General features: G+C 38.0%; 2 protein-coding genes and 1 long non-coding RNA gene across 3 annotated transcripts; 2 read left to right on the forward strand and 1 right to left on the reverse strand.

Moving 5' to 3' along the window:
- Positions 1-853: 853 nt before the first annotated feature.
- sspn (sarcospan (Kras oncogene-associated gene)) lies at positions 854-6,748 on the reverse strand. The gene is made up of 3 exons (XM_043264193.1): positions 6,251-6,748; positions 2,914-3,000; positions 854-1,711 (listed from the first exon to the last, which is right to left on the reverse strand). Exons 1-3 carry the CDS (start codon positions 6,503-6,505, stop codon positions 1,352-1,354), a joined length of 702 nt encoding a protein of 233 aa, XP_043120128.1. The 5' UTR covers positions 6,506-6,748; the 3' UTR covers positions 854-1,351.
- Positions 3,901-6,261, forward strand: LOC122362653. Its single transcript, XR_006253143.1, has 3 exons — positions 3,901-4,487; positions 6,010-6,061; positions 6,145-6,261. It is a non-coding gene; the product is annotated as an uncharacterized LOC122362653 (long non-coding RNA).
- A 1,470-nt stretch (positions 6,749-8,218) lies between the features above and the next one.
- On the forward strand, positions 8,219-12,266 carry LOC122362651 (class E basic helix-loop-helix protein 41-like). Its single transcript, XM_043264194.1, has 5 exons — positions 8,219-8,403; positions 8,515-8,578; positions 8,709-8,816; positions 8,937-9,062; positions 9,503-12,266. Exons 1-5 carry the CDS (start codon positions 8,342-8,344, stop codon positions 10,424-10,426), a joined length of 1,284 nt encoding a protein of 427 aa, XP_043120129.1. The 5' UTR covers positions 8,219-8,341; the 3' UTR covers positions 10,427-12,266.
- The last annotated feature ends 1,449 nt before the right edge of the window (positions 12,267-13,715 follow it).

Consider the following 13,715-nt stretch of genomic DNA (forward strand, 5'->3'; position numbering starts at 1 on the left):
CCAAACACCAGACTGAAGGTCTCTTAAAAGCAACAGACTCTTTTAACACCTCAGGCAGCTCTCTTCCTGTTGGCAGTGTTCAATTCACTCAGTTGTTTTAATTTGGTGTACAAGCTTCATTGACAAGGACTTAATCGTGACAAACAGAGCTTTTTGGTTTGATGATCAAATTTGACATTTGCTCAATATTCACCAAAAGCAAAAGATGTAAGTAAAATAATAATAATAATAATAATATTATAAAAGTTAAAGGCCTTGCATATCATGAACATGGAGGCAGTGACCTGCTGTTTGTCAAAGTACCCCTTTGAATCCCCCCAGTCACTGACTGACTGCTGTTCACTGGCTGCATGAACTGTGACTTCAGTCCACAAGCCCGTCCAGCCTCGTCACTGCACACTCTTATTTCTGACTGCTGTGTACACAGTGCTTTTGTTTTTTAAGTGCTATAGACAATTCTTCAGTACTGTATTCAATAAAATGATGTTTTATTTTTGAAATCATGTTTCACCTAAGCAGCGTTAAAGAGTTTTGCTTCTATGTGTATTCTCACGAGCATTTAATATGGCTTATTAATAGACTAGAAGTTATAAATAAAATTAGATCAATAGTAACAGTTATAAACCAATATTTTATTTTATTGTACTATTTGTTAATATCTTAAAATGATGCATGTGTATATATATATATATATATATATATATATATATATATATATATATATATATATATATATATATATATATATATGTGTGTGTGTGTGTGTGTGTGTGTGTGTGTGTGTGTGTGTGTATATATATATGTTTATATATATATATAGTATATATATATATATATATATATATATATATATATATATATATATATGTAGAAACAATGAATGCACCTGAAGTTAGAAAAAAGTCAACATGTGAATAATTGCATTTTAAGGTGCTTTGGGGTTTTTTTAAGGTAAATTTAATACAGCAATTAGAGGAATTTTTAGGCTTGCCATAAACACAACAGTAACAACCAAAACAACAGATTGTATTGCTTATTTTCTTAAAATTTCAGGTTTCATTTTGCGTCAGTTACTTGTTTTTATAGATGAAAATACTCTCTCTGGCAGTGGTACAAAATAAACAGTTAACCTCCGCAAGCTGAAATTTTCAAACAGCCAATGTAGAAAAATACATCTCTGAAGATTGCATAAAACGTTTCAAAACATTATTATATGGCAATACAAACACAGACTTTGATAAAAAGGTCACATGGCATAAAACTCTCAGAGGGGCAGCAAACAGTTTATTCCCTAAAGGCACAAACACTCCCATGCTCCACGTTTACTTCTCCAAAGAGATCTCTCAGTGGCCTAGACTTTTTGCCAATTCTGAGCAGAAGGAGATCCTGTTTGTAGCCCAGCGAAAAACACCTGGTACCTGTTCTTCCATATGAGGAAGGCCCCCACCAGACAGACGACAGCCTGAGCCAGGTTCAGCACCATCTGCAGAAGGTAATACATGGGTAGAGTGCTTACGATGGCACTGCAGTCTGTCACACCGCTGTAGGAGAAAGTGCGAGCGATGGCGTCCTCCGGGTCCAAGGTGCACAAACAGTACTCCCCCATTTCCTTGCAGCTGTAGCTGTTAGTCAGGGCGTAATGGTAGCACTGAAAGGCAATGACCACTGTGGAAATGACCAGCCCCATTGTGCACAGGAAGAAGTACAGGAGCTGGGCAGAAGTGAGAGAGCGGTTACAGTCATTTGTGATGATTAAGGCAAAGTGCTGGAAATCAGATTTAAATAGACCAAAATGCCTATTCTTGTTCATTTAAAACCAGCTCAGTGTTCTGACTTGATGAATCGGGAATGTTACTGCCAGTGTCGATTAGCCGTTAAATATTCAAAATATGCCTAATTACAGAAACAGAAGACCTGGAAATTTTGTCATTAGCATGCTCACGCCATAGAGTATTACTTTCTTCATGTCAAACACGAAAGGAGCCAAAACGTTCACCGTACAATAACAATGATGCTGATTTTAAACATAAAGTGACATGACAATGATAAAATAACAAATGTAGCATATCCAGATACTTATTCTCATTCGTACAGAGCTTACTTAGCGAGCACGCAAAACCATCGCAATTAGCCATTTTTTCGATTCAAGTCATAATTCAGTTTATGTAGCAAACACGTGTCCAGAAAATGTTATTTGGAATATAAATGAACATAAATTCATGTTTCACTCTCAGTCCGTCTCAGAGACATCTATTTGACGTGCTTGCTCATCTGCAAAAGGTCTGTAGGACGTTTCCTGTCAGATGTTAAATGGACATTTAGAAAATGCCTTTAAGGTGTTTATGATTTAGAATGTATGAAAAACTGACCGTTTAAAGACGTTTATCAGATGTTTTATTCAGCAGATGCTTTCCAGATGAAGCGCTCTTTAAGAAACATCTTGCAGATGCATGTCTATCTGGGTTTGGACCTCATCTCGGTTCAGTGAGTAGAAAAGTTGTTGACTGGAGAACCACCAAAAATCAGTTAGAGCAGTTGTGTGAACCACTTCAACTGATTCCTTGAAAACTACTGACTCAAAAGAATCGCTAATTCATTCAGAAGATTTGAAATACGAATTTATAAATAATATGTGCTTATTATACTATTTTGATGCTTTTGGGATTATTTTGAGATATTGAAACCTCTTTACACTTTTGATGAATGGAAAAAATGGCATGGACCGAGTAAATGATCGATTTTGATTTGTGTATGAATCGTTCCTTTAAAATGCAAAAGAATTCTATAATTCTAGGCCTATTTTAGTTCCATGCTTTCAGAGCTACGTTGCACCTCTGCATGTTTTAAATGCATGCGTATACATATGAGGCGCAATTGTATATCTCAGTTCAAAAAAATATAAATATAATTTACCTTTACAATAAATTGAGCCGACGCTCTCTCATCAGGCACTCTGGTGATGCAGAAGAGGATGAATCCCAGCAGAGACACCACAATCATCTGCAAAACACAACGCAGAGTATTTTTACAGAGTGCTGCATTGATGACATTTTTTGTAGGCCAACACAGAAATTATCACCCAGTTCCCTCAACAAAAACCCAATAGGATTTGTGCATTGGCTTTTGCATTATTGCAGAAATATAGCTGTGCGATAAACAAAGGTTTATGATTCTGTTTTGTTCATCATGATAACCTTCGTAAAATAACGCAACTTGTGAAGCCTAAATACAACTGTGAGAAGTAAAAAAGCAAATGATGGCTGTAAACGAAACTACACCACAATCGCATGACTTTATGTCACCATCTCTAAACTTCTGTTCTCTTCTTTACTATAAAGTATTTTATGTTGTACTCTCTCAGAAATAAGGAGAGTAATGCTGGAATGGTACCTTGTTCAAATATGTAAATTTTAAGCACTAATATGTGCCTTTTACCTTTTAGGTACAAACATTTTTGGTACAAACCTTTTAAAAAGATTCCTCCCCAGTGACAGCTTTTGTACCTTTATTTCTGAGAGTGTAGAATTAAACATGAAAATCTCTTTCACTTATATAACCGTCCCTGTTAGGACAGCAGCTGGTTTGAGCTGGTACTAAGTTGGTTTTAAGCTGGTCCTAAGCAGAAGCTAGTTGATTAAGACCAGCACATGATCTGTTTAGTTCATTACCAGCTTATAACCAACCGTGTACCAGTTCAAACCAGCTTTTCAACTGGGTCAGACCTTATTTTAGGCATTTAACCAAAAAAAACATATTTCAAAAAAACCTTTAACTTTAGGACGATGGAACTAAAAGTGCTAAAATGCTAAGTTTTGGCCTTTAAAAATGCAGCATCCCTGCACCAATCTATGGACCTGTTGTCTTTTAGAGCCTAAATGTGGCCTACAATAAACTAATCATACATGCTAATCAAGTTGTAATGGGCCGTTTGGAGGGTGATCACCACGATCATGTGCATCTCAGAGTCTGTTGTTGCAAAATGTTACCATTGTTGTCATGAACACATACCAGTGTACTGGGTTGCTCTAATCTCATTTGCAGTGCAGCAGACCTCCTAAGTTCTCTGCGTCTGCCAGGCTTGTTATGAGCCAACCATAACCCTTATTGTAATCAGCATTGTGCAACTCAGCATTGAGTTGTCATCTGATAATATATTGACTGCCGTTGCAAATTGAATAGCTTGACCCCCAACGCTCCGAGATATCTTTATCTTTCACGCTTTTTATCTCACTCTTTTCTTCTCTGCCTCTCTCTCTCTCTCTCTCTCTCTCTCTCTCTGTGTTTTCCCCGCTCTTTTTCTCAGCGTGATTGGAGTCTTGTGACTAACGTGTGGTATCTAATTTGATTGTTTTTTCCCAGGATCTGAGGCAGAGAAGTCTTGGTGACCTCAGCGTTTTTCTCCAGGAACAGCAGCACTGGTCTCGTGAGGACTGAACTTGAGATGCCAGAGCACACGGAGATGTTCTCTGATCCGCCTTATCGCTCTAGTATGTGCGTCCCGTGAATTTAAATGTGTGTATCTGACATAGCAATCTCATAAAACATTATGCTTTATTGCCACAATAGCTAATGTTTAAACATATAACCCAAACTGTATTGGGTTTGTGTGGCATTTAGAATTGAAGAGAGACTATGTTTCATATTTTGGTGAACGGAGGAAGCAAATCTGAATTAACAATGTAAAGAAATTCAAATGTAAAAAAAAAGAAAGCCTATTTTGCAACACCTAAAAAAAAGTTGTATTGTTAACATAATTTAACTACCATGAGCAATCGAAATTTCTTCTGAAGCATTAGAGTTCATTTTAATATTTATTAGTGCATTATTAAAATCAAAAGATTGCTTTATATTCTGTTAATATAGTGGTAATGGAGTATGGACCTGAGCTAACATGAAGTAACATTAGCAAAGAATATTAAATACTGTACCATATGCATTGCTCATTACTCATATTAAGTAATGTATCAACTAATATTAACAAATGGGACCTTACTGTAAAGTGTTGCTGCAAAGGTTTGTTGAGCAAACCCTGGATGTTTGCTTGAAACAGTCTTGTTCAAAGGTTTTGAACAAGTTATTATATAGGTAAATGCTGTATTATCAATATCGGACAAGTGATTGAGCACATGCCTCATTGATCTGGAAATGTGAAAATTCCCGTCAATGCAGTGTGTAATACAGCTCTAAGTGAATGAAAACATCCTGCCAAGTTTTATATCTGAAAGTGCACCATGTATAAAGTTTTTGTGTCTCAAAAGAAAGTCGACTCTGAATCATTGAAAAGCCATTTCATGTTGACGTCAAAATGAAACATTCGCATATCGCCACTTGTTGGTCTTTTCACATTGGTCGTCCAATCACAGGAAGGGTTTGGAAAAATGTATAATTTGGGAGTCATTGAACAAATAAGGTAAAAATAAATGCAAATTATAAGATGAACGTGTTTTTGACTTTGCATGCATGAAAACCTGTTGTTGGGGACTCCCAGTACCAAAATATGAACCTTTCATAACCCATAATAGGGGCACTTTTTAAGTTCAGATTATTGAGGCCTATGGCCAATCAGTTGCAAATACGAAAATGTATTTAAAAACAAAAAGATTGAATCCAATATTTGGTTTGCATTTTGTGACTGGCAGGGTTAAATAATGTACTCTCTATAAATGCATGGGAAAAAAACTGATCTGCGCAATGTTATCATCATGCATGTTTCAGCCCTGCTTTGTTGCCATATGGCCTACTTGACCGAACATGCATGTCTGCACAGAGGGATGGCTCTGAATCTTTTGAAGATTCATTTTCTATTTATAAAGATCCAGTTTGATCTAACTCTCCTGTGATTCTCAAACAAACACAGAGCTGTAGCTTTTTTTTTAGTACTATTTTTCTAAGGATTGTTTAAAAGTTGTTGTTTTTTTTTGCTACATGGTTCTGCGACTAAAAACTGTGCACGAATACTATCAGGCTAAATCTACTGTGATTCGCATTTGAACCTGTATTCTTTTCCAGATTTGCAACATGACACCCCCAGTGACGATTCTCGTGAACTCAAGTTATAAATGTATTCATTATTCTAACTAATATGTTGTTTTTGCCCGTGCATGCATGCTCTCCGTAACATTGTTTATGTATGCTTATGCACAGTATGGCGGTGTGGCCAATGGATCCGATACGAGACGGCCTCATGCGTGGCCCCAAAAGAGTAAACAAGGCATGCTGGGAGTTGAGGGAGAAGCGAAAGGAAGCTTACAATGATGCCGGCCCAATGGGGCGTCTCCCTGGCCAGCAGAGAGGAGCTAATGGCAACCATGAGGAAGGCCACAGCAGCTACTGCGACGCCCAGCAGAAGCTGTAACAGAGCGACCAGCAAAGGAAAGCGGCAGCCACAACATTTTTGGGCTTCCTCCAGCACTGGGCCTCCAGTTTCTGCTTGTCCCTTCTTCTCCTTGCCAGCGTTTGCGTTGCCTCCTCCAGCCGACCCCATCGGACTTGTCCCCGACCCCATAATTCCTCCCGTCTCGTGCTGAGATTCTCAATCTTCTTTTGAGGCCGACTGGACGTTCTTGCACTCGCCTTCTATCTGTTTGTCCTTCCTTTTCTTTCTCTCCCTGGCGTTTCTTTTGCTCTCTTTAGCCGGACTGTTCCCTTGCCCTGCCCTTCCCCTCCCTCCTCACTGGAGGCTTCTCTCCCTACGCGATCCCTGCTATTCGGAATCAGAAAGGACTCTGAACTAATATGGAAAACATTTGGAGCAGATTCCACAAGAGCCACATATAGAGCACAGAAGAGGAGACGGAAAGGAGGGAGGGTTGGAAAGGGGAGGGAAGACATAAAGGGGGACTCCAACACACGACAGCTACTAGTCTCCCTGAAAACTAAACAGAAAACAGGGATCTTACGGAGCAGAAACAATTCTTGTCTCTGGCAAACATGTGGGCGAGTGCTCGAGTCCTGCCAACCTCCTGCAACACACTGTGCAATCTATTCATAACAGCCTGGAGTCAGTCACATGATTTTGATGAAGTTACGTGACCCGCGGGCATGTGAGCGGGTTACAGTTAATCTCTTATGAATATTATGAGAGAGTGCAGATATGCTACGTGTTCAATTCACTTCGTGTTAATTATGGAGAGTCATTAACTACATGCAGGGCAAGTTTCGTATAATGAATATGTCTGCATTCACCTAGACCTACTGCAAAACTCGATTCATTTTTCTTTATATGCTGGAAAAACTCTGATTTATAATCTTATAATGGGTTCATCTGCTAAAGCCTTCTGAAAGCTGGATATTGACAGAATGCAGTCTATTTTCAGCCAGACTATATTGAGAGCTTATTCTATGTGCTTTTGTGTTATGTCACACCTCGTTTCATATGGCATGTATAGGCAAAGCAATCTCAGTACATCGAGATGGTAGTTCAAGCTAAACATGCTACACAGAACTTAAAAAAAGTTCACATTATAAAGCAGTAAATACATTTTCTGCGTTTTTGTCTGATGTAATTCATTTCAGTTACAATATATCAGGCAAATATATTTGAAAATCTTAAAAATATGTAGCCCATTTAAAAGTATATTGAGGAAATATGAACATTTTGCAGGTACAGTCAAATATTTGTAGAGACTACTAATAAAATCTGATTGCATCTAATAATAAACTATTATTAAACGAATAATGATATATAATAAAAACAACGCATTGACATGGTATAGGTTTTCTCCCAAAGATATGATGTATTAGCTTAGATATATAGTGATAAATATATATGATAAATAATATGAATGCATTTAGCCAAGTTAATAAAATGTTTCTGTAAATTTAGTTTGCAGATGTCCTAAATTAGAAAGAAAATAAAACATAATCTTTTATTGTTATGCCAAAAAGACAAAGGTTTATGTAAAAGCAATAAGATATGTCCTCATTTGGATTAAATACTATACTATAATAAGTATAATTCACATTTAGACGTGTAGATGTTATCCTCGAGACCTCAGCAAGGACGAACAATTACTTTAACGCGTCCGGGAGATATCTTGTGGTTTTATTTTTCAGCGTCTCTTCAGCAGTAAACTGACAACTTTCAAGCCCGTTTAATTCCCAGACTCTGGAGCTGGTGCAGTTTACACGTGAGTCAGCGCGCGGTTCCTGGTGACGACGCGCCTGCGCCGTGGTCGCCACGCGCAGAGTGAGTGCGCGAGAGTGTCAGCTCAGGCGAGCGCACACACATCATCATTCAGAGGTGCTGCGCGAGACCGGACACAACGCGCTGCCGCTCCGCCGATACTGGATTAACAAACCTGATTGTAAAAAGAAGGATACAAGAAAGTGGGACAAAGTTATGGATGAAAGAATACCGAGAATGCAGGGCAGACAGTTCCTGGATCACGCGGATTTCTTGGGGTAATTTTTATGGATTTTTTTCATTGTTTTTTTTTTTAAACTAAGTTGCGCTTTTTATGACGAAGTGAATGTATTTGCTTTTTTAAAAAAAATGGTGTTTCTTTTCTTTAGGGTTGAATATTCGTCTCTCTACATGTGCAAATCCAAAAGAGGAGTGAAGAGAGAGGAAGGAAAGGTAAGCAAACTATGGATCCGTGATGGAAACGTGATGTCCGTCAAGTACACGTAACACTCGGCGTCTATAATCCGAGCGATGATTATTACTTTAAGAACTTTTTGCAATGGCTAATACTTTTTATTCGCAGGACGCGTATAAGTTACCGCACAGACTGATCGAGAAAAAGAGGAGGGACCGAATAAATGAATGTATTGGGCAGCTGAAAGATTTATTACCGGAACATCTGAAGCTCACGGTAACTTAAGTCAAATGATTTTTGTTGGGTCTTGCTGAAATGTGTTTTGTAATTTTACCTCACCCGCGTGAGGAAAACAAGAAAGAGGGGAATCCGATAAATGTTCGTATTGTTTTACAGACTCTAGGACACTTGGAAAAAGCGGTAGTTCTCGAGTTGACTCTGAAGCATTTGAACGCTTTGACAGCTGTCACAGAGCAGCAGCACCAGAAGATCATCGCTTTGCAGAACGGTAAATTACATAATGTGCAACCCACACGATGCAATCAGAGAAACATCAATAACAGTAAATGGAGCTTAAAAAGTACAGCAGTTTAACTAAAATAGCTGCAGTAGTTTTATCTGTCCATCTGTTTATCTATCTGTATGTCTATCTATCTATCTATCTATCTATCTATCTATCTATCTATCTATCTATCTATCTATCTATCTGTTTATCTGTCTATTCTATCTTGGTTTTATCTTTGTTTTTCTATTTAATTTCTATATATTCCTGTCTAAAAACGTCATATATATAAATCATATATATGTTGATAAGTTTATTTCTAACATCTGTGTATCAATCTAGGTTGGTTTTATTTTTTTAATATTTATTTTTATATATTACCTTTAAAAATCCTATATATATTGATTATATTACACATGAGTTTTTTTATAACAGGTTTTGTAATCTCTTTTTATGACAGGAGCGGTCGTTGAAGTCCTCCCTCCAGGCTGACTTAGACGCGTTTCACTCAGGCTTTCAAGCATGTGCCAAAGAAGCCCTGCAGTATCTGAACAAGGTGGAGAACTGGACGGCGCGCGAGCAGATGTGCACGCGACTCATCAACCACTTACACAAAGTTTCCGCTCAGTTCCAGCCTGGTGCAGGGATCCTGCAGCGGCCGTTGCCAGGCGACGACGCTCCCGAGCGGGACGCACAGAGGGATACTCAAGCCAACTGCGTCCCTGTCATCCAGAGGACTCAGAACCTCGAGCTTAACGAGAACGACACGGACACCGACAGCGGATATGGAGGAGAGGCAGAGAAAGGCGATGGCAAATGCGAGAAAGGTTGTGACACGGCCAAAGGAGTTAAGATCAAGCAGGAATTCGGAGATGAACGTGTCACCAAAAAAGCCAAAATGAACTGGTCAGCGAACAGCGCCTCAGAATCCGCCAATACCCGGCCGGACGTGGCGTTAATGAACTCTTTAATGGGAATGGCGGGTGTTGGTGGACAACAGACTCCCTTTTGCATGCCGTTTTACTTCATAAACCCATCTGCAGCAGCATCGTACATGCCTTTGTTTGATAAAAGTCACTTGGAGAAGTTGGTGTATCCAGCGGCGGCGGCGGCGGCTCTGACCACCCCGTTCCCGTGGCTTTACCCCGGGATTCCCACGCATGCCTCCGCTGCAGCCGCGGCCGCCGCTGCCATCGCTTTCCCCAACGCTCCCGCCGATAAAACCTCTGGATTTAATGCAGCATCCTTAAAAGACGACGAGCCGCCATCTCCCGATGGTGACCTGTCCGAGGCCGACCTGGCCTCTCCTGTGTCTGGGGATCATCATGGCTCAGAGAATGATGCCATTCATCAGCCCCAAAGAAATGAAAACGATGGTACATAAAGCTGATCTTTTGCCCTTTGAGTGCACACTAGTTTGCTTGTAAAATTGCTATTTATCTGTTTATCTTAATTTAATTGTCATTGAGTATTTACTATAGTGTTTCTATGGATTTCCAAGCAGAGGCTGTTCTTTTATTTGTGTGTTTTTTTTAGCATTATTGTTATGAGGACTCAAAATTTCAAATTTCAAATCTTTTTTTAGGGGAGAATTGGGGACATTATAACAGCCAGTGCCTTTTGCACTGATTCATTGAGATATTTGAATGAAAATCCAATTCGCGGCCATCCAATGGCGTATTAGTATTGACCGAAAATGTGTGAAATCTCTGGGTTTTTTTCATTGTCGTAGTTGTCTTTTTTTCATTTTTGGTGAAGAAACTTAATTTAGTGCTGTACGTATTAACCTTCTTTAAGCTAACGAACGCCGCTTATCCTAGCGGAACGTTCCTTTCAAAGATTTGGACGTCACATATTGGACTCTTGGATGTAACGTTTGATATTGACCTCAAGCAGGCTGGTGTGACTGCTGCAGTATTTGTCAGATAATATAACTTTCTATTCTAGTACGACTGGATTTCGGTTGTATTTTGCTCTTTTTAAAGTTCAGTGCTTGAAAGGGTTACCTACATACCTCAACATACCGTAGTGTTTGGGATAGGACTCATTTCTTAGAGGTGCTCCTCTGGTAGGGGTGGTGACGAAATGTTTTGGGCGATTTTAATTGGACAAATGGCGTAAGCGACAACCCCTCTGATGTAATGTTACAGCAGTCCCCGTCTCTTTCTCTCCCTCTCCCGAACAATTAGTCTGAATCTCTTGTGAAGGAAATCAACACTCCAGATCAGAATGGCAGGACCAATCACCTGTCAGTCATCGCTGAGAGTGCTTTGCCAACAATCTGACAACATTGTCCTGTGTCACCTTTAGCAAAAATGTACAAGGTATATAATAGCACCTTATGGAACTTTGATATTGAATGTAATCTGTGTTCTTTTGGTAGATATAAAAGTTTGTACTGTATATATTCTGATAAAAGTAGTTATTTAATCCAGAGGTAAAGTGCACTTTTTCTTGCCTTCTCAGTTTCCTATAACACAATCCTCACTCTTCGTTTTTAAGCCGATGCCCTTTGAACTCAAACTACGATATGTTTTTCTTAAGGAAATCTTCTTAAATACAAGGCAAGTATTGGAATATATGTATCTATAAATGTATGACATCATAATAATCTTGAGCTGGTATATTCAAACGTGTGAGCTGGCTCATTTTTAGCCTGAGACGGCTGTTGAAAAGTACGTAAGGTAAAACCTTTAAAGAGATGTGATTATATCAAATGTGTTTTGCCTTTTCTGAAATATTGTCACTATTCATGACTTCGAAAAGCTAAATGCGTTTGGGTCATGCTGTGTATTGTACAAATATTGTGGAGCACTGTAAAACATGACATGAATAAACGTGTAAATGGACCTTTTAGATTGGATAGATCTTAACAATCAGGAGATCGTGGACGTTTTTATTGAATGTGTTTATTATTTAGACCTGGGTTTATGAATGCATAGGAACAGTGATGTACCAGCTGCCATTTATTTCTGCATTGTAACACATTTCATAGGCCCTATAGTGTCTTTGCCTCAACTGTCATTTGCCTAAAAAGTGGCATGTGGATGTATATAGTTTGTGAATATGCTGTATGTTCAATGTTCATGTTGTAGAAGAAATCTATGGATTTTTTTAAAGGATAAACTGAGCGACTGCTGCACATTTCCTTAATGCTTTACACATTTGCTGTTTGAAATTATGCAGCTCAGTTGTCAAATAAACATAAGCTCATGTGAACAAAATGAAACTCCCCCCCTCGTTCATTTCAGCACCCACACGCGCACGATAGTTATACAGTACACAGTAAAACACTTAAACAGACGGACAGATTTCATTACAGGTCAAAGTCCGCATGTGACAGTCCATTAGAGTGTTATTTTCAACATGAACCGCCCAGAGACACCCACTTACCTTCAGCTGACATGTAAACAGATTCTATGCATAATAAAAAGGCAACTTCATAAAATAAAACCATTTACTATGAAACGGACATTATGAATACTTCTAAGGAGTTGCCAAAATTTGGGTCAATAAATGCCCATTTGTTAACTATTTACTGTAATTAGTCAAAATATCAATAAAATAAAATAAAAAACATCAAAATGACCTTGCATGCGTTTAATGAGTTCTATGTTGTTTATGTTCTGATCTTGGTGTTAAGTCAGTTTTAAAATCAGCTGATGTGAGATTCATAATGATGGAGCGTAAAAACAATCAAAGTTAACACAGTTCACATGATATGAGTCCCTAGACGTGTAAAATAAACTTTATAGCTCATAAAGCAGTTGTCTGTAAATTATAGCTTGTGGGAAATAAAACAGTTTAACCCAGCAGCAAGGACTCAGCTACTAAATGCTTATGTAAACATTTAGCTATAGATTTGATAGCAATATGTCTTATGTAATAGACAGATTTGTGATATATAGTCTTATTCCAGTGGTGGCAGTTAATTGGAAAGAGTGCTACATAGTCACTTGAATGATGGGGACGTGGAAAGCGATTAGCTGCATTTGGATTTATTTTTCAACATAAAGTTACGATGAGCAAGTTAAACTCTTGCAAATTGATAGACTCTGCTATGTGGAGAGTCCTTCGTCGACTTCTCAGACTGCAGTGAGAACATTATTTAGGTCACACTGACATCTAGTGGTAAAAGTGCGAAGTAATACTTTTGTTTACATAATTTATGGTTACATATACGAACGAACGAATGTATAAGTTGTAGGTAATGTGCTGTCCTTTGTAAGTAACTGTATTTGTTAATAGGGTTAGGGTTAGGGTTAGGGTTAGGTTGTTAATAGTTACATGTATATTCTTTCAATAGATATTTCAACTGTAAGTACATACAACATCTAATTGTACGCCTGTGAATTTCTTAATAGAGCTATGAAATGGAATTATATATATAACTCAATTTTAAATGGACAAATTATTAGACCTTTACTATTTTTTTAAATTCATGTTACAAAATAGAGTAAAATAAAACAATAAATCGGAAATTAAATTGGAAAATAAACGGACCTTCAAAGTTGTTTTTTTTATGTAGGCAAATAAAACTAATATTAATATAATAAATACTTTAATGATGTACATTTTAAATTTCATTTATATTAAGGTTAAATTGTTCCATAATTTTAGTGTGTCACTCCTAGTCTTCCATGAATATCATCAAAATTTAATGAAATAAATTG

Source organism: Puntigrus tetrazona, chromosome 18, assembly GCF_018831695.1.
Source record: "Puntigrus tetrazona isolate hp1 chromosome 18, ASM1883169v1, whole genome shotgun sequence".
NCBI lineage: Eukaryota > Metazoa > Chordata > Actinopteri > Cypriniformes > Cyprinidae > Puntigrus > Puntigrus tetrazona.

Bases quoted from the DNA above. Each gene is read 5' to 3' on its own strand.
- sspn (XM_043264193.1), bottom strand. From the start codon at position 6,505: ATGGGGTCGGGGACAAGTCCGATGGGGTCGGCTGGAGGAGGCAACGCA. The intron at 3,001-6,250 runs GTAAGCTTCCTT...TGTGTTTTGCAG, and splicing joins CCCATTGGGCCGGCATCATT to ATGATTGTGGTGTCTCTGCT. The intron at 1,712-2,913 runs GTAAATTATATT...ACTTCTGCCCAG, and splicing joins CGGCTCAATTTATTGTAAAG to CTCCTGTACTTCTTCCTGTG.
- LOC122362651 (XM_043264194.1), top strand. From the start codon at position 8,342: ATGGATGAAAGAATACCGAGAATGCAGGGCAGACAGTTCCTGGATCAC. The intron at 8,404-8,514 runs GTAATTTTTATG...TCTTTTCTTTAG, and splicing joins GATCACGCGGATTTCTTGGG to GGTTGAATATTCGTCTCTCT. The intron at 8,579-8,708 runs GTAAGCAAACTA...TTTTATTCGCAG, and splicing joins TGAAGAGAGAGGAAGGAAAG to GACGCGTATAAGTTACCGCA.